General features: G+C 46.1%; 1 protein-coding gene across 1 annotated transcript; it reads right to left on the bottom strand.

Annotated features, from left to right (window-relative positions):
* Positions 1-3,767: 3,767 nt before the first annotated feature.
* On the bottom strand, positions 3,768-6,409 carry nog2 (noggin 2). The gene has a single exon (XM_029710127.1). The coding sequence runs from the start codon at positions 5,060-5,062 to the stop codon at positions 4,427-4,429; it is 636 nt and encodes a 211-aa protein (XP_029565987.1). The 5' UTR covers positions 5,063-6,409; the 3' UTR covers positions 3,768-4,426.
* Positions 6,410-20,195: the final 13,786 nt, after the last annotated feature.

The raw sequence follows: 20,195 nt of genomic DNA, 5'->3' as shown, positions 1-20,195 counted from the left end.
AGCGTCACGGTTTGTTGTTTTTACTTAAAGTGTTAATTGTTGCATTCGGCTTCACTGATTTAAATAAAACATGTGGAACTACGGAAACGCTGCATCTTGGTCCGCTCTTTCAAATAGCCATGACACACCCTTTGACTTATTCCACATTTGTGATAAAAAGTGGGTTTAAGATGTATTTTATTGTAATTTTTTTGTCAACGATTTAGACGAAATACTCTTGGAAGAAAAATTCTAACATTTTGTAAAAAAAAAAAGGTGAAGAATTAAACACTTATACACACAGAGTGTGCATAACATTTTAAACACCTGCACTTTCCATGACATAGACTTACCAGGTGAATCCAGGTGAAGGCTATGATCCATGATTGATGTCACTTGTTAAATGCACTTCAATTAGTGTAGATGAAGGGAAGGAGATATGTTAAAGAATTATTTTTAAGCCTTGAGACAATTGAGACATGGATTGTGTATGTGTGCCATTCAGAGGGTGAATGGACAAGACAAAAGATTTAAGTGCCTCTGAACATGGTATGGTAGTAGGTAACAGGCACACCGGTTTGTGTCAAGAACGGCAATGCTGCTGGGTTTTTCACGCTCAACAGTTTCCTGTGTGAATCAAGAATGGTCCACTACCCAAAGGACATCCAGCCAACTTGACACAACTGTGGAAAGCATTGGAGTCAACATGGGCTAGCACACCTTGTTGGGGGGGCGGGGGGTGCGCAACTAACTCAATGTTAGGAATGTGTGGTTACAGCAGTGAATCTTTCTGGGTAAGTCTCTAAGAGCTTTCCACACATGGATTGTGCAACATTTGCCCATCATTTTTTCAATATTCTTCAAGCTCTGTCAATTTGGTTGTTGATCATTGCTAGACAACCATTTTCAGGTCTTTACATAGATTTTCAAGGAGATTTAAATCAAAACTGCAACTCGGCCACTCATTCACTGTCTTCTTGGTAGGCAACTCCAGTGTAGATTTGGCCTTGTGTTTTAGGTTATTGTCCTGTTGAAAGGTGAATTAATATCCCAGTGTCTAGTGGAAAGCAGACTGAACCAGGTTTTCCTCTAGAATTTTGCCTGTGCTTAACTCTATTACATTTATTTTTATCCTGAAAACTCCCCAGTCCTTAACGATTACAAGCATACCCATAACATGATGCTTGAAAATATGAAAAGTGGTAGTCTGTAATGTGTTGTATTGGATTTGCCCCAAACATAACACTTTGTATTCAGGACAATTCTTTTTTTTTTTTGCAGTATTACTTTAGTGCCTTGTTGTAAACAGGATGCAGGTTTTGGAATATTATTATTCTGTACAGGCTTTCTTCTTTTCACTCTGTCAATTAGGTTAATACTGTGGAGTAACTACAATGTTGTTGATCCATCCTCAGTTTTCTCCCATCACAGCCATTAAACCCCGTAACTGTTTTATAGTCACCAATGGCCTCATGGTGAAATCTTTGAGCAGTTTCCTTCCTCTCCAGCAACTAAGTTAGGAAGGACGCTTGCATCTTTGTATTGACTGGGTGTATTGATACACCATCCAAAGTGTAATTAATAACTTCACCATGCTCAAAGGGATATTTAATGTCTGCTTCTTTTTTTACCCATCTACCAATAGGTGCCCTTCTTTGCAAGGCATTGGAAAACCTCCATGGTCTTTGTGGTTGAATCTGTGTTTGAAATTCACATGACGTAGTCATTCAAAAATCACATTAAACACTATTATTCCACACAGAGTGAGTCCATGCAACTTATTATGTGACTTGTTATGCACATTTTTACTCCTTAACTTATTTAGGCTGGCCATATCAAAGTGGTTAAATACTTATTGACTCAAGACATTTCAGCTTTTTATTTTTTATTAATTTGTATCAATTTGACATTAAGGGGTATTGTGAGTAGGCCAGTGACAAACAAATCGAAAATGTAATCCATTTTGAATTCGGGTTGTAAGACAACAATGTGGAAAAAGTAAAGGGGTGTGAATACTTTCTGAAGCCACTGTATGCCTAAATGGTATCAAAACACTGGCCTAGCTACAGTATGCTCCTAAGACAGGTGTAACATGTCAATTAATAAGCAGTTTGCAGATGCGGAAATAGGGAATGACTCAAACGACGCCTTCAGCCCATCAATAGCATAAGGCCCTACTCCATTGACATGTCACAGTGCACATAGAACCCCTTTGTTGTTCGTGGTTGGCTACCACGTTTGATCCACAAACACGAATCGTGCCTTCTGTTGTTGCAATGCGTTCCATTGCCACAACTTCATAGGGAAACAGGGAAAGACAATGTGCTGGATCCCTTGGTTAAAGCTTTAATATGACACTCAGATCCAACTGTTCATGACTGTTGGAATTATAATGACTGAATAGCAAGATTTCAGACATCAAATGGTTAACACAAAATCCATGCGTAATATGTGTTTTTAAAATGAACTATAACATACGTGCGTCATTTGTGTTTTTCATATCACCTCCAAGTTTATTGTATATAATTTGTCTTCGGGGGCTTACTTTTCTATAAGATGCACACCTTACTATTGTGGAGGAATATACATTCTACCGATCAATTATATGAAATAGCAAGGGAACTATATGGCACAGAGAAATCCAAATTAACAACGCCAGATTGCCTGACAGGGCTGCTCTAAAAGGTGTGCACCTAGCTCGTGGGAGCCATGGTGGCGTATAGCCTTTCACACGCTTCTAAAATACACTCTGGGCAGAGCCTGAAAGGGTTACTGTTTCCCAAAGTGCTTCATTCTGCGCAGTCGAGAGGGGGCGGCTGAGTGGCGCCGCCGAGTCAGAGACGCAGTTTCTAAAACCCTGAGACATCAAGAAAGAAGCTGACAGTAAGGAAAGCAGCCCCCCTCCTCCGCTGGCATATTGCCGCTCTCCTCTCCTTACAAAATCCCTTCAGTATATCTGTCACAATAACCGTGCGGCAAGTGTCAAATCCAACTCAGCCCGCAGACACAAATCACTTTAACGCGCACAAGATGGTGTGTTGGGGGAAATAATAGAGCTCCAGTTTAAGAACATTTGATAATGTTCTAAACATTGGTTAATAGCGGCTGTTTAAGTTGTTGATTGTATTTAAAGAATAATATAAAACCCCTACTTGGAGTAGGCTAAATTAGTCGTTGCTTTGATTTCATGTAGTAATTGACCATATCTCTTTAATTTGCAGGCAGCTCAGACGTTCTCCAATTAATAGTCTGGTAACGTCAAAAACAGTTGACCATTGTTTTATGGTCTTTGTTTTTTTCGAATGCTGTCATAGGGCTTGAAAAGGCGCCTGCCTGCTCTGCCTCAGTATGTATTTGTGCAGCAGGGCTTCCAGTGAATAGCACAGACCCAGACGACACTGGCTTGCGTGTAACCCGCCATGTCATCATCGGACACTGTTTGAAATGTCTTAATCATATGTTACTATTGTGTTAAGACCTTGGATGCGAGAAATGAGCGTTTGCTTAAGAGATGGGATGGATACGCATGGCCTCTCTTCTCCGCTGGCTCAAACAATGAATGCCAATTCTGTCGAGAAGTTTTAAGTATGTGTTGCGCATTACACAACATAGTAAATCACCCGTTTCTAAAAGCACAGTGACAGCGTGGAGCGTCAGTAACGTCCCCCATCCCGATTCATTTCAGCTCGGACTTACTGTGCATTTAGCAACTCCATTCCACTCCACGACCATACACGCCCCCCCTTGGACAGGGGCACACTTTATAAGCAACTTGCTTGACACTAATACATGTTGAAAAGATAGACTTTATTGCTAAAACGTGTAACCATAACATTTACACTGATATGTTTACTTTTTATTTTATTTTTTAGAAATATTCAAGTAGACATCTCCCATAATTTCTGGTATACTCTGCTATTTTCTTTCCTTATGTTCTATACTCACAATCGTTAAAATAATAAATAAAACATACAGATTTGTTTATTTCTACAATACTATGTATTCCAAAAGCTGAGTTCACGCCTTATATATATCTTTATCCTCAACTTTCAATTGAATTATTATTGATATTAATATCATACAAAAACTCTAGGCAGCATTGCAGTGAATTAACAGTCAGCATCAATGTTCAGTTGAAAAAAGTGAACTTCTTGGAGAAGTTGTATATGCATTCCATCTTAAAGTTTTCATAAAAAATAAAAGCTCTTCTTTCTGAAGTGCTTGTGTTCCCCCAAAAACACGTTTCAGGGATGAAATAAAATATGGTCCTGTTCATTAAAAAAAAATAGCTGCATTTTTCTTAAATATGTACAATGTTGGCATTTCAATTAAAATGCTATATAAAAAAATAGATTCGCTATGGTGCCCACCTCTGTCCAGAGTTTACAGTGCAATAGAAACCGTATATTTCCAGTCCACTTCCCAACCCTTCTACTTCCATTGAAACTCAGCAAGAGCACTTGCACTCCGAGATTATTGGGTATTGCACCGGTATCCACGTACAATATTTCTGTCTTAAAAACCCTTGACAATACCACCGGAGGAAAGTCTTGGTGATTGACTTGACAGGTTTGCAAAACATCCCCTCGGGGAAGGAACAAGAGCGCTCATTGAAGCAGTTGCCCTCCTTGATGTAGCGTGGCCAGAACCTCAAGCCCAAATCCTTCCAGGTATACACCACCGGACAGTGCGTATACGTCCACAGCCACTGCAGAAATTTCCTGCGGGCTTTCTTGCCCACTTTTACCCGCTTCCCGTAGGGGGTCTCTGAGAGATCCAGCTTTTTAACCTCGTTGGGCATGGGTCCTTGAAGTTTCATCTGGGTTTCTTGCACGGAGAGGTTCACCAGCATGGGCGAGCTGATTGACATGAAATTGGGATCAAAGTTGCTGCCGAGCTTTTTCCGCAGAGTCCTCTCGGCCAAGTCCTGTTCCCGGGGGTCGTATTCCGGGTCGGGGTCCTCCTTGAGGTCTGGCACCGGAAGGTGCTCGCTGGGCGAGGGGCGCAGGCGTAGATAATGTTGAGAAACTCCAAGGTGAATGGACACAAGTACATAAACGAGTAGCGTCTGTGAGAAGCCCATATTTATCTTTGCGTGATGGCTCCCAGGGTGTATTAAATATTGAGTTATTTTCACCGCTACTGTGCACTTTGAAATGAGTAGCCCGGGGGCTTCATAAATAGTCGAAGTAGAGGCACGAGCAAGACGATCCTTTTTAATAGACCACGTCGGGTTTGAATGACATGGAGTGGAGTTTCTTTTTAGGGAACCTTAGCAATCTGCCTCTTATGTTTGCCTGCTGATGCAATCTTGTAGAACGCGGAGTGCCTCTCCTCAACAACAAAAAAAGAAGAAAAAAAAGAACAAAGTTTAGGCTTAACCAAAAGGGCACAAAACAAAATGGAAAAACTCTATTCACCCACTCTCCCGTTTCACTCTTTTTCTCAAATTCACTTTGGGGTTCTTGTTGTTGTCATGGTTACGCCAGGGACACTCAAAGCCACGACAAATTGTCTAGACTGGATGACAGTGGCTGATGCGAGAGTTGCGTGGAATAAAGTGTTTCTAAAGATCCGCGTTCTCCTCAGAGACAAAATAGATCCAGAACGCCCAGAGAGAGAGAAGGGCGCACAAAAGAGTGCTTCACCAAGTTTTAAATGTCATGGGCCCGGCAACTAGGGCTGTCTTGGTCAATGTTATTTTTACAGACGACTTTTATAAACGTGGCTTCTTTCAACTTGCCCTGGCACGCTCAGGTTTGAGAAAGTCCAAACGCGAGTTTAGAATCCATGGGATGAGAGGTGTCGTGTGACTTTATTCAGTCCCAGTACGATATTCCAACGTTCTGTTGGGACCTCACTGAAATTGTCCACGTGTAGTCAGATGTCCTCTCTTTGGCAAAACGCACCACTGTAGTCTCTCTCCCACACCTATGCAAGCAGAACCATTTCTCGGTCCTGATGAAAAGGTCTATCCAAACCAAAATTTAGCGTTTACCCCTACAAACCCTCCTCCAGGACGCACAGTGGTTTTGCGCACAAAAAATTAAAACGAAAACAACTTCACAACTTAATAATATAAACTGACACGAATAAAATGCATATCAAACGCAAAAGCTAACATGGCAGTTTAAGTTCAGTTCAGTTTGATTTCCCTTTTCACCTCAATGACATTGATGATTTCGCTATTGATATCAAAAAGAGCTACAAGTCCCACCGCGGTTGCATGGTCGAATCAGCCCAAGTTCTGCAGTCTTTTGCCCGGTCAGTGTTTTGCAGTAATTCCTGGGGGAGAATCTTTACTCCTTTGATAGCTGCTACAGTAGCGCCTACTTACTTGCTCCTTCTTTAGGAGGTCTGAGACTTGGCGCTGAGCGTCTCTTTGCTTAGACACACTGTGTATGAGTGTGTCTGTTGCGAGCAGTGCTCAAACCCAAGTTAAATATCCCCCTCCGACGGTACAAAGTGTCAGCGGGTCCTGCCCACCACTGCCACTTTCACTATGATTGACAGCACCCCTCGGCCCCCTCCCCTCACAGAATGTGGAAAATATCAGCCACAATCACACTATCCACAGGGTCCTAAAGAAACCTATTCATCACGGACAGAGACATTATATCCTAAACTGTGATGTAGCCACATCTTTTGCTTTCTCCCCCCCAAAAATAGTCACAATATAGCACTATAGCTACAGTAGCAATGCTCTCATCACATTGCAATCTGCCTGTCTCTCCTCATATTTCGTAACTTGTGCGCAATTACTATCTTACTGCAACGCACTCGAGGTAACAATACGCTGTCAATATTTAATTGAGGTACCTAGTTTCCCAGTTTATAACATTCCCATGAGAATGGTGGGAAACGTTTAGTAGCGTGTCCGAGGGGTTGTAACGGAAAACGAGCATCACATTCCACCTTTGTTCACGAGGACCTCTGTCCGCACACAGGAATTCGCTGTTTGAACTTTGGGGTCACAAAATAAGCGCGCAATTAAAGCTATAAATGGTCATGGATAGCCTTACTAAACGTTACCTTTCCCATGCTGACTAACCGCACTGATGAGGGGATCATGTTTGAGCCCCAAAGGTTGTTTTCAGCTGAATACATGGAGCTGTCAATAATGCAACTGATATGGAGAAAATTATTGAATGTGTTGGCCTAATTATGCATAATCAGGCTTCTATAAACGAATGTTGATGCAACTGACAGTATCTTACTATCAACATAGTCTCTTGTCATTAACAGCTAATTAGAAGTTTTTAGACACATTTTATGCTTGGTCAATCAAATGATCCATATTTTGGAGTAGTGTTCAGTACTTGACCTCTTTGAAGCATATAGTCATAATACATACTTTTGGTTGAGGCTATTTGATCAATTTATCAGTTGTAGAATCTATTATAATTTCCATAATTTGACTGTTGTAACTATGCTCTGTACACAGTACAGTGTAAGAGATGGACTGATGTGTGTGGTTGTGATAGGGTACTTGCTCTTATAGTGGTCACTAGGGGGCGTTGATCCAGCGTGCAGGAATCCCAGGACAGTTTGCCTCACCATTCTTATCAATGGGGAGGGAGTGTGCGTTCATGTTCATTCCATTACAATGTGATAACAAGTCTTTGTTTACTAACTTACAGTCTCCGTATCACCTGCTCCATTTAAAGACAATTGGTTAGAGAATTTGATTGATAGGATACTTTGATTTCATGTTTTTTTGCCAATTAACCCTAATGATCTTATTAATGATACTGTGTGTGTGACAGAGAGAGAGAGAGAAAGAGAGAGTGTGTGTGTGTGTGGATGTGTGTATGTCTGTGTGGGTGTGTGCGGGAATGAGCGTATGTGTGCTAAATCTGTAGCAGTCTTCACAGAACCACCAAGAAATGAAGAGCGACACCACGGCTGTCTCTTCAGGCTTTTATGTATATCTGCAATTATATTATGGAAAGACAGAAGCACATCAGTTTCCAACGCACCATTTTTCATGGACACTATCACATTTGTTCATACAGCCATTATGTATAGAATGAAAGAAGGAGCCATCTTCAATACAAAGACCGTATAATTGTCAATGGTGTGCGTACTGGGAGCGGAGTCAGGTGCAGGAGAGCAGAGAAGAGTTGTGAACAGGCGCACACTTTATTTAGGCAGGAGAAACCAACAGACGGACGCCACTGCGTCGAAACCTCCATCCAATATGCCAAAGTGCAAAAACACGCAAACAGTCACAATAATAAAGTACAAACAAATAAACATACCTCGTGAAATAGCTCGTCAAAAATGACACGTAACACGAAACAATCACACACAAAGACATGAGGGGGAACAGAGGAATAAATACATGTAGTGTGATTGGGGAATAAAAAACAGGTGTGCAGGGAACAAGACAAAACAAATGGATAGATGAAAAATGGAGCGGCGATGGCTAGAAAGCCGGTGACGTCGACCACCGACCGCCGACCGCCGACCGCCGACCGCCGACCGAACAAGGAGAGGAGCCGACTTCGGCAAGGAGAGGAGCCGACAGTACCCCCACCTTGATGCGCGGCCCCAGCGACGCGCCAACACCGGCCGCGGGGACGACCCGGAGGGCGAGGCGCGGGGCGATCCGGCCGGCGACGGTGAAATTCCCGCAGCAGTTCAGGGTCCAACATATCCGCCACCGGAACCCAGTACTCTCCTCCGGACCGTACCCCTCCCACTCCACGAGGTACTGAAGGCCCCTCGCCCGACGCCTCGAATCCAGGATGGAACGGACAGAGTACGCCGGAGCCCCCTCGATGTCCAGAGGGGCGGAGGACCCTCCCGCACCTAAGACTCCTGGAGCGGACCAGCCACCATCGGCCTGAAGAGAGACACATGGAACGAGGGGTTAATATGGTAATCGGGGGGAAGCTGTAACCTGTAACATACCTCGTTCACTCTCCTCAGGACTTTAAATGGCCCCACAAACCGCGGGCCCAGCTTCCGGCAGGGCAGGCGGAGGGGCAGGTTTCGGGTCGAGAGCCAGACCCTGTCCCCCGGTGCAAACACCGGGGCCTCACTGCGGTGATGGTTTGCGCTGGTCTTTTGGCGCAGCGCGGCCTGCTGGAGGTGACCATGGGCGGCTTCCCATGTCTCCTCCGCGCGCCTGAACCAATCGTCCACCGCAGGAGCCTCGGTCTGACTCTGATGCCACGGTGCCAGAACCGGCTGGTACCCCAGTACACACTGAAAGGGGGAGAGGTTAGTGGAGGAGTGGCAGAGCAAGTTCTGCGCCATCTCTGCCCAGGGCACGAACACCGCCCACTCCCCTGGCCGGTCCTGGCAATAGGACCGCAGAAACCTGCCCACATCCTGGTTCACTCTTTTCACCTGCCCATTACTCTCGGGGTGGAAACCAGAGGTGAGGCTGATCGAGACCCCCAGATGTTTCATGAACGGCCTCCAGACTCTCGAAGTGAACTGGGGACCTCGATCAAACCCTAAAAATCGCTGCACCTCCTTTACCGTGGTGGGAGTCGGCCAATTACGCACGGCTGCAATGCGGTCACTCTCCATCTCCACCCCTGATGTGGAAATGCGATACCCTAGGAAGGAGACGGCATGCTGAAAGGACAGGCATTTCTCAGCCTTGACGTACAGATCATGCTCCAACAGTCATCCAAGTACCTTGCGCACCAAGGACACATGCTCGGCGCGTGTAGCGGAGTATATCAGAATGTCATCGATATACACCACTACACCCTGCCTGTGCAGGTCCCTGAAAATCTCGTCTACAAAGGATTGGAAGACTGATGGAGCATTCATCAACCCGTACGGCATGACGAGGTACTCATAATGCCCTGAGGTGGTACTAAACGCCGTCTTCCACTCGTCTCCCTCCCGGATACACACCAGGTTGTACGCACTCCTGAGATCCAGTTTAGTGAAGAAGCGCGCCCGGTGCATTGACTCAATTGCTGTGGCGATAAGAGGTAGCGGGTAACTGTACCTCACCGTGATTTGATTGAGACCTCGATAGTCAATGCATGGGCGCAGACCTCCATCCTTCTTCACAAAAAAGAAACTCGAGGAGGCGGTTGAAGTGGAGGACCGAATGTACCCCTGACGCAGGGATTGGGAGACATATGTTTCCATAGCCACCGTCTCCGCTTGCGACAGGGGATACACGTGACTCCTGGGAAGTGCTGCGTCTACCAGGGGATTTAATCGCACAATCCCCCCGTCGATGGGGTGGTAATTGAGTCGCCTACTTTTTACAGAAGGCGAGAGCCAAATCGGCATATTCTGGGGGAATGCGCACGGTGGAGACCTGGTCTGGACTTTCCACCATGGTAGCACCAACGGAAACCCCTACACACCTCCCCGGGCACTCTCGCAACCACCCCGTGAGAGCCCTCTGTTGCCAGGAAATGGTAGGGTTATGATGAGCCAACCTGGGAAGGCCTAGTACCACGAGAAACACAGGAGAGTCATTGAGGAAGAGACTGATTCTCTCCTCGTGACCCCCCTGCATCTCCATGGCCAGGAGATGGTGGCTTCCCTGATTAACCTGGACCCTAATGGTCGACTATCCAGAGTGTGTACAGGGAAAGGTCTAACCACAGGAATAATGGGGATCCCTAAACTGAGGGCTAACGCTCTGTCGATAAAGTTCCCAGCTGCGCCTGAATCGATGAGCGCCTTATGCTGGGAATGCGGGGAAAACTCAGGAAAACAAACAGGTACAAACAGGTGGACAACAGAGGACTCTGGATGAGAGTGGTGCAGACTCACCTGGGGTGACGCCAGAGTGCCTTGCCTGCTGCCTCGACTCCCAGAGGGACCAACCCGGCACAGACCGGCAGTGTGCCCTCTGCGGCCACAGATGGTGCACGTTAAGGCCCCTCCTCCAGCCTCCCTACGCGCAGCCCCTCCCAGCTGAATGGGCACCGGAGCGGGAGTACCGGAAGATGGAACCGACAGAGCCCCCTCTGGACGTCCGCGGGTGACCAGCAGGTTATCCAACCGGATTGACAGATCCACCAGTTGGTCAAAAGTTATGGTGGCATCCCTGCAGGCCAACTCCCGTCGGACATCCTCATGCAGGCTTCATCGGTAGTGGTCGATGAGGGCCCTGTCGTTCCATCCTGCTCCGGCGGCCAAGGTCCGGAATTCCAGTGCGAACTCCTGTGCGCTCCTCGTCCCCTGCCTCAAATGGACGAGCCGTTGAACTCCTCGAAGTGGTCCAACGCCGCGTCTCCTTCTCCCCATACGGAGTTTGCCCACTCCTGAGCTCTCCCCGAGAGGCATGAGACGAGGGAGGACATGCTCTCCCTTCCCAAGGGAGCTGGGTGAACGGTGGCCAGGTAATAGTCCAGTTGTAGGAGGAACCCCTGGCACTGTGCTGCTGTCCCATCATACTCCCTGGGAAGGGAGAGACGTATCCCACTGGAACTGGATCCGGACGGGACAGGTAGAGGTAACCCCGGTTGAGCTGGTTGAGGCGCTGGAGAGACTTCCTGTCTCTCCCAGCGGTCCATGGTCTGGACAACTCAATCCATCATGGCACCAAGATGATGCAGCATTGATGAGTGCTCCTGAACGCACTCCTCGACTCCTCTGACCGGGGTACCTGCTCCTGCTGACTCCATGGTGGGTGGGTGATTCTGTCAATGGTGTGCGTACTGGGAGCGGAGTCAGGTGCATTATTTTCTTTAGGAATGTAGTGAAGTAAAAGTAAAAGTTGATAAAAATATAAATAGTAAAGTACAGATACCCCCCCAAACTACTTAAGTAGTACTTTACACCACTGCTCTTTCAGTCTTATGTTCCAAAATTTGAAATGGTGTTTTCTACATTGGATAAATGTACTGAGTCAGAGCTTCAAAATAGTATACAATGCACTGCAGTTGAGGAACAATGGGAAAGTAATTCTACTTTTTACCTCACTTTTGAGAAAATGACACTTACATTTTTTGGTATACCTACTTAAGTGCCCTTATTTGTTCACACCCATTCAGCAGCGTTCACACCCTCTCAAGCCTTAGCCCTGCCCATCTCTTTAAGGATTCAAATGTGAGGCCATGTGATTGTGGCTGAGCTTTTGGTCAGTTGACCTTCATCAGAGCATCTTAAAGTGATGGAAGTAGTATTGTCTAGACCTGTTCACATTTTCATGAAATAGAATAGATGGCCATAATCTGCTCCAGACACACCTGGCTAACTTGATGGGTCATGTAATCATCTGGCGAAGCGGAGTCTTTTGTTTAGACATGTTGCTAGCTAGCTAGCTCAACAATGAATCATAATCCCAACCCATACAGTAGCAATACAAACGGATTGTCATAGCTAGCCGCCATGCATGCAATGATGTAGTATAAATCTGCAGGTAGTTAAAGCTAAACAACTAGGTTCAATGTTAGCTAGCTAGTAGAAACCTATAACTAGCAATGCAAATGGCTTTCTGAGATATTAATAATATTACTACACAGATCATACACGTAGCTAGCGAGCCAGCTAGCGAGACTCTTACCTGTATACATGGATGAATGCTTCACGGCAGACTGGAACCCCTTTCAATAAGGAAGAGGTCCTTTGTTGTTTGCGTTTTGTTTGTACAGCTTGCTCAGACTGTTGTGTCAAGTCACTCCAGTCCACACTGACCTTGTTCAATGCCATAAGAATCATCAGATCTTTCTCTCTCTCTGTCACGTATGCCATGGTTGCCCTTAGTTTGAAGATGTAATCCGGAGACAGTTGTTTAATGACAGGTGTTCTGTGTTTTCTTTTCGACTCCCTCCGCAAACGTCCGAATTTTCTTAATCTCTTCATTTTGTTCTCAGGCATTCCACTGATTTCAAAACTCGGTCAATTTCTTCTGTGACAACAACACTGTTAATCTCAGTTTCTTCCCAGTCACTGTCTTCAGAAGACTATAATGTGTGCTTCAATTAAAATGGTTTTACCTAAATCAGGGATTTCTTCATCATATGATCCATTTTCAGAGTCAGAGAGCGTCAGTATGGCACAATCATCCTCCAGAAAGTAGTCCATCACAACTTTTTCCCATTATTCTTTGTCAATAGCACTTGCTAAATTCAGGGCAGCAATGTTGTTGAGAGCAGTATGTCTTTTGCAGTTCTCCATGGCTATATCTTTCAAAAAAGCTGCGATAGTAAGGATTATCTACACACACTGAGCAGCTCATGTAATAAACAGCTCTCACCTTTCGGCATGTCCAGCCCATCTATTATCTCAGCCAATCATGGCTAGCGGGAAAGTTCCTGTCTTTTTCCGTTGCTAAACCAACTAGGCTTGTAAATGATCAATTTTATTCATAATTACAGATGACATACAAGTTTGTTATTAATGTATATGAAAGTTCACATGTTCAAAAAGGCATTTCTGCCAAAAAAAGGCAGAAATGCCTCTCCTGTGAAGTAGTGACATGCGACATGCATCATACGCCCAATTTTATGAAACTGGTCACATTTAGTGTGGTCTCAATCAAATGATCTATAACTACAAAGTGCATGCTAGGAGAAGCATAGAGCAAAGTTATATTTCTAAGATAGCTGGTGGGATGGCATAAACTAAACAAGGCTGCATTTTTTACACTGCCTAACCAATGCTGTGCTGTGTAGGCCGACAGTGGCAGTTTAAGAGGAGAGTCGAAGAATTCTTCAGAAAATGTTTTTGGATTAGGCCTAGTCCAAAAAAAGCACTATCTTGCGTGCGGACTAGCCTACAGCCTATGTTCTGTTCAGTTTGAGAAGGAGAGCGAGAAGATGAGAAGGAGGACCGGATGTCAACTTTGACAGTTTGCTACTACTGAATGTTAAAAAGCACAGGCCTACTCATTGTTAGCTCATGACTTTGAAGAAAATAATCTATTTTCTATAAAGTGATCTATAACAAAGCTTTGGTCCGCAATGCTTTATGCTAGAAACAAGCTGTTAAATACCCGGGGATGACGTGACTCTGATGCATATGGGGATATCATTGTTTCATTTCTTTGACATTCAGAGGCTGTGTTACAACCTTCCATAGCCGAGGCGACAAAACATGTACTTTGCTTGGGAAGTAATCTAATTCTGTCACTATCAATTAATTGAGCTATTCAATTTCTGTACAATAGAAGATGTTTAAACCCAGACAGCCTTTAGGGAAACACTTGTGAGTTTCTCTTGTTGGGTTAAACCATGGATGAAAAGTAGCCAGCAGTTAAAGCTTACATTTTTCTGCATCGGTAGGTATACTGTCTGGGGTGGAAAGGTATGCCTAACTTTTGAAAGTACCTGTCACAAAGTCCACAGAAGGTGGCGCCTCTCCCCGGTCGGGCGGCGCCTACTAGCTACCACCGATCTCTGTTTCTGTGTCATTTGGTGATGTCTGTCTTGGTTAGCACCTGTTTTGTGTTAGGTCGTTAGTGGGGTATTTAGTCAGTTTGTTTTTGTTGGGGTTTGTGCGGGATTATTTTTGTGTCGTCCTATTAGTAGGTTGGGGATTTGTTCTTCCTCTGCTGTTGTCATTTTGGGCATTAGGGTTGATGGGCTGCGTCCCGACTCTCTCCAGGATTATTTTGTTCCTGTTGTTTTTGGAGTGTTGTTTACCCTGCCTTGTGTTGGCATTTGTGGACTTATTTATTAAGCGTGTGTTTTCACGTACCTTTCACGCGCTTGACTTCACCCTCCTGCTGTTTAGAGTAGCCTTGACAGTACCATGCTCAGATTCCTAACGATGTCTCAGATGTAATTATTTGCAAACAGGGACAGTTTCATTGCAAACAAGACACATTGATTTGGTGTTGGAGAAATATGATGAAATGAACGCATAGACCTAAATCTCTCTGTCCATTCTTACACCCTGACTACACCGCCCGCGTCGCCTCCATCTTGGCACTCCCCCACAATTGTAAAAAATATTTTGGAAGCTATAGAAATGCATTTACTAATGTCTACATTTGTTTTTGCCACGTTTATTCTATTATAGACACCTCATTGCATACTTTTACATTATATTATGTGCGCTAAAAATAACAATTCAAAATATATAATTTTTTGAAAGTACTAATGTTACTGTCCCTACTACAACAAAATAAATACTTAAATACATAGAATTTTGTCCTTGAAACAGTTAAATGAAATACTGTAGAATTCTGCTTTTCTGAGGAGTGCCAAAACATAGCATCAGCAGTCATTGGTAGTACCAGGATGCTAGCAGGTGACGTAAGCACCCAGATGAAATAAAATATATTCAATGAAATAAATAAAAACCAAAGATGATAATATCGTCCAGCTACTGTAGCTGCCTCCGAAACATCAACAGGCAGTACTAGGCAGTACGAATGAAAACATAAACCAAAACTAATGTTCCTGACGATCATAGCGATCTGATTCCCCGTTCTGTCTGAACTTGGAATATTTCTGTTCGCGGGCTTGGTCCACTGACCCTTAACCTGAATGTCATGTTCTGCTGTGTGTTCTAGTAATTTGAAGTTTGATGGAATAACCATTTCAACTCTCCTACACTACGGTGCGGAGTCAGTGCAGGTGGTCAGTCCAGTTCAATTGTTCAGCAGTCTGATGGCTTGTAGATAGAAACTGTCTCTGAGCCTGTTGGTATCGGACCTATACCGTCTGCCCAACGATAAGGGAGTGAGCAGCTCGTGGCTGGCGTGTGTGGGGTCCTTGATGATGCTGCGGGACTTCCTCAGGCACCGTTTCAAGTAGATGTCCTGGATGGGTGGGAACACAGCCCCAGTGATTAACTGGGCCATCGACTTCACCACTCGCTGGAGGGCCTTGCTGTCATGGACTGAGCAATTCCAATACCAGGCCGTGATGCAACTGGTCAGGACGCTTTCGATGGTGCAGCGGTAGGACCTGGGTAGCATGCCAAATTTATTCAGCTGCCTTAGGAAGTAGAGAAGCTGTTGTGCCCTCTTGACAACTGAGCCACAGTCTTCCCTGTGGCTCAGTTGGTAGAGCATGGTGTTTGCAACGCCAGCCTGGTGTGTGCAACGCCAGGGTTGTGGGTTCGATTCTCACGGGGGGCCAGTACAAAAAAAATGTATGAAATGTATGCATTCACTACTGTAAGTCGCTCTGGATAAGAGTGTCTGCTAAATGGTGGTGTTGTTGACCATGTTAAGTCACAGGTGATGTGGAAGCCTGTAAAACTGTTGACTTGCTCTACTGCAGTCCCATTGATGTGGATCGGGGTGTGTTCCCTCCTCTGCTTCCTGAAGTCAACAATCAACTTGTCTGTTTCTCTGATGTTGAGAGAGAGGTTGTTGTCATGACACCACAATGCCATTTCACTTACCTCCTCCCTATAGGCTGACTTGTCGTTGCTGGTTATCAGGCCTACAATCGCTGTGTCGTCAGCAAACTTGATGATGGAGTTGCTGTCATGCAAAGCCATGGAGTCGTGGGTGAACAGGGAGGATACACCCCTGGGGGGCCCCTGCATTAAATTATGTTAATAAGAGTGTAATGGGGAGTTTGGGGAGGGGGTTTACACAGCTGCTATTGTCCAGCAGCGGCCCCGCAGGGAGTCCGGGGGAGTAGAGGGGACGGAGGACAGGGGAGCCCAGCGAACGCCGCTTCCCATCGTCCCATCCCCTTTATGCCGGCCAGCCCAGCCCAGCACCAAGCCCCCCCCGGCTAATTACCTAGAGAGAGGACTGGAGGGGACTGGGTGGGGGGCGCGGGGGTGGATGCATGGGGGGGCAGTCAGGAGAGGGAGGGAAAGGAGAAGGGGTGGGGTTGGGGGGAGGCAGGATAAGGGAGGAAGGGGGTGGGGTGGGGGAGGACAGTCAGGAGAGGGAAAGGAGGAGGGGTGGAGTTGGGGGGAGGCAGGATGAGGGAGGAAGAGGGGGGGCAGCGAGCAACAGGGGGACACGGCAGTAGCAGTTTGCTGTGGAATGGCCAATTAAATAATGCGATAAAGGGCCCTGGCTCGCTTTAACGAAGTCCGCCGAGCCTGACGAAGTGTGTGAGAGAGGGATGGGGGGGGGGGCACACAGAGTGAGGGCTGGAAGGGTGGGGTCGGTGCCGAAAATTGGCCTTGTATAACAAGGAGACTTAGCACTTTGGTTTTTGAAGCAATTTTTCACGCTTCCTTAGGCCTCAATAGGGCGCACGGCAAGGGTGCATTAGGGGGTCGGCCCGAGCACAGATAGCGAGCCCCCTTCCCTGTGGCTACGAGCACAGGGCCCCCCGCTTTTTACAAACAGACTGCTTCCCAAGGAAGGCCCACTGGGAGCTTAACCAGCACAGGCACCACCAGGGGCAGCCCCAGCCAGACTGGCTGACTAGGGTCCTAGGGTCCTTAGGGGACTGTTAGAATGGTACAGAAGACGGGGGGGTAGGAGACAGAGGGGAAAATAAAGAAGAGGAGAGAAAAGGACACAAAAAAGGGGGGCATCAATACTTCACTAAGACAAAGAGCATCACCAGGGGTAACTGTGTTGACCCCAAAAAATGTCAGACTTCCCAATCTTTTCTGGTTCCCCATGGGACTAAAGAGAGGGGCTATGTTAGATTATACAGAGAATTGAGTAGTGTGGCTTGCCTGTTGCTGTTTGGAAATACTCTTCAGCACCTAACATAGTAGCCCCCCCCCCACACACACACACCCCTCCTCATCCCCCTTCTCATTCCAAAACATTCCTCCACTGTCCTCTCTAAATATTACATCCCTCTACAGCCCCCAACACCAGCCCTCACATCCCACCCCTCACTCCTCCAGCTTCATAGCCCTAAGTTGAAGCAGATGGGTCGGGAAGCATGACAAAAATCTGTGTCCCGTTAACAGGATACTTTTGAAGCTTTCTCTTTTTATTCTTCAGGATTTTTTTTGGTGCAAAACTAGCCAGTAAACAGCATCAAAGTGACTTTTCTTCCCCTGACGACAACAAAAAAGAAATCATAAATTGTTGCCGAGCTCTTTATGAAATTGGTCCACCTCGTTATTGAGAAGGCCCACACTACGTCAAAGAAAAATAAAATAATTTAAAATACTTGATCTGCTTAATTGAGCCAGCCTGACTTAATGGATCAATAGAATTGTTCCAAAACTCCAAACCCCACCCATCAGGCACTCCAGACAGGCTAGATGCTCAAAGTATTTGAACGCAGGTCTGCTCGAGGCAATCTGAAGTCAATCTGAACGTCAGACAAATTCCCGACTTCTATATGACATTCCATTTGGGACGAAGAAACACAGTGCTTTATCACAGGCTATGATTAATTGTGATCGTATTGTGAACAGCTCGATGCGTTTGTGATGTGACTGCCGGATTTGACTTTGAACTAGGCCTCTTAGGGATTCTTGGGGACTCTGCACTAATGCGACTGAAAGTGGAAACATCCTTGCTAACACCCACATGCTTGTGTTTGTATATTGTATTCATACACACTCATATTTAGGCACTTATTGTCTGAGTCACACACATGGACAATGGAGAAAGGGGAGGGATGTGAGAGGTCATCCTCTGTGGTTATGATGACTCTGGGCATCCTTAGACAATGGCTTCCTGGAAAAGCAAGGTCTTTGCGGTGGGTCTACACACTCTCTATGGATTGTCTGTCTGTCTGTCTATCTGCCCAGTGGGCGCACTAAGTCCTAGCCCTGACTGACACACGGACAATGTTCTTGGAACGGAGGGGCGGAGCAATGACGGGAGGGGATCCAAAGGACTCCCTGTACTCTGTGCTGTGAATCAGCAGACTGGGGGGTGGTTGCTGGAATTGCCACCATTCTTCCGTAATCATCCCTGGCAACTTTTAATTGGGGAGGTAGAGTGACCTCATTACATTCCAGCATAATTACCCTTATTCATGTCTCTGAAAATTTAAATAAAAGAGAAAGAATCCCCAACAGTCTCGACAGCCTCGGCCCTTTCCTTTTGCCTTTTCAGTGTTTTTTCATTTGGTACGTGACCCGGCCCGTTTCGGGAGCGAGTGAGAGAAGTGTCCCATCGTCTTTCTATTCCCTCTCTTTTTTCACCCCTTAGAGAAGGAGTGATGAGGGTGGAATTAAATTGATCACTGCCTTCCGGAAAACAAGAGGAAAAAACATTCTCTCTGTTCTTCCCTACGGCGCAGTGATGTCATTTGGGGCCTGCCCAATTCCCACTGCTCACAATAGGGTCGCTGTTACTTTCTCCACGGTGGCACTGCAGCCGAGAAAGAGACAAAAAACTGTCCTGCGGTGTTGAGACCCGCAGCCCTGCTCGCACATCATTACAATCTAACCATGCTCAGTGTTGCTGCCACCCACTCTACTCGGTGTGTGAGGTGTCATAAGACCTTCAAAAGGCTGCCATAGGGCTGTCATAGACATGACATTACAGGTGTCATAAGAAACCATGGCAAGGGACGGTATGTCATATCCCAGAGTGGTTCGAGTCCAGTTCCGGACTAGAACCACAGCCCGCCACCAAACCACTCGCCAACAACCACCCACTGATGGATGACGTGCCCTCTGTTCTCGCTCCCCCGTAGCGTATGTGTCCCTTTGAGTTTCCGTGTCTAACTGGAGAGTTCAATGGACACTCAGTGTAGCTGAAGTGCACTGGGGTGTCTTTGAGTCCGAAAGGCAAAACTCAAACTACCTGAACAACCCCACGCCCGCGCCGTGCATGTTGTCAAACAGACAACATGCCCTTTGCCCCCTGGTATGTTTGGAGAACACGCTGGAGGGTAATAGGGTGACGGCCCCCGGAGAAGGCTTTGGGAAATGTATCGCTAGGGTGCGAGTGCACCCCCCCCCCTACCCTCGGCTGCCTGTCTGGTAGAGAAGGGGACTGGGGGGCGGCATGTGTGTATGTATCGGAGAGGGGTGAGGGGTATGATAGTTTGTCCTGGGGATGTACCAACTGTTGACTCACACTGGTTTGCTAATCGAGAGCCACAAGCCCCTGGAGCCATGAGTAAATATGAGCGTCTGCCTCGCTCTGTCAGACTGGGGAATGAGAGAGAGTGATGGTGAGAGAAAGAAAAATGGAGAGAGGGAGGTGTGCAGAGCAAGAAGACACCGGAATATGAAGAAGGATATGGTATATGTGTAATTATAAAAAACAAATAGCATGAGAGAGACAGAGAGAGAGAGGGTGGAGCGAGAGAGAGAGAGAGACAACCCACTTACCCCTTAAAAGTAGGAGCTCTCTGGGCATGTAAAACATGTATTACCTTTTTTGTAGTTAATAAATACAACGTGAAACAGTTCCAGATTTAAAAACA

This window comes from Salmo trutta, chromosome 2 (genome assembly GCF_901001165.1).
Source record: "Salmo trutta chromosome 2, fSalTru1.1, whole genome shotgun sequence".
In the NCBI taxonomy this organism is placed as follows: domain Eukaryota; kingdom Metazoa; phylum Chordata; class Actinopteri; order Salmoniformes; family Salmonidae; genus Salmo; species Salmo trutta.
This window is presented reverse-complemented; position numbering and strand designations above follow the sequence as displayed.

Excerpts from the sequence above, each read along its gene's own strand:
- nog2 (XM_029710127.1), bottom strand. The coding sequence starts at position 5,062 with ATGGGCTTCTCACAGACGCTACTCGTTTATGTACTTGTGTCCATTCAC.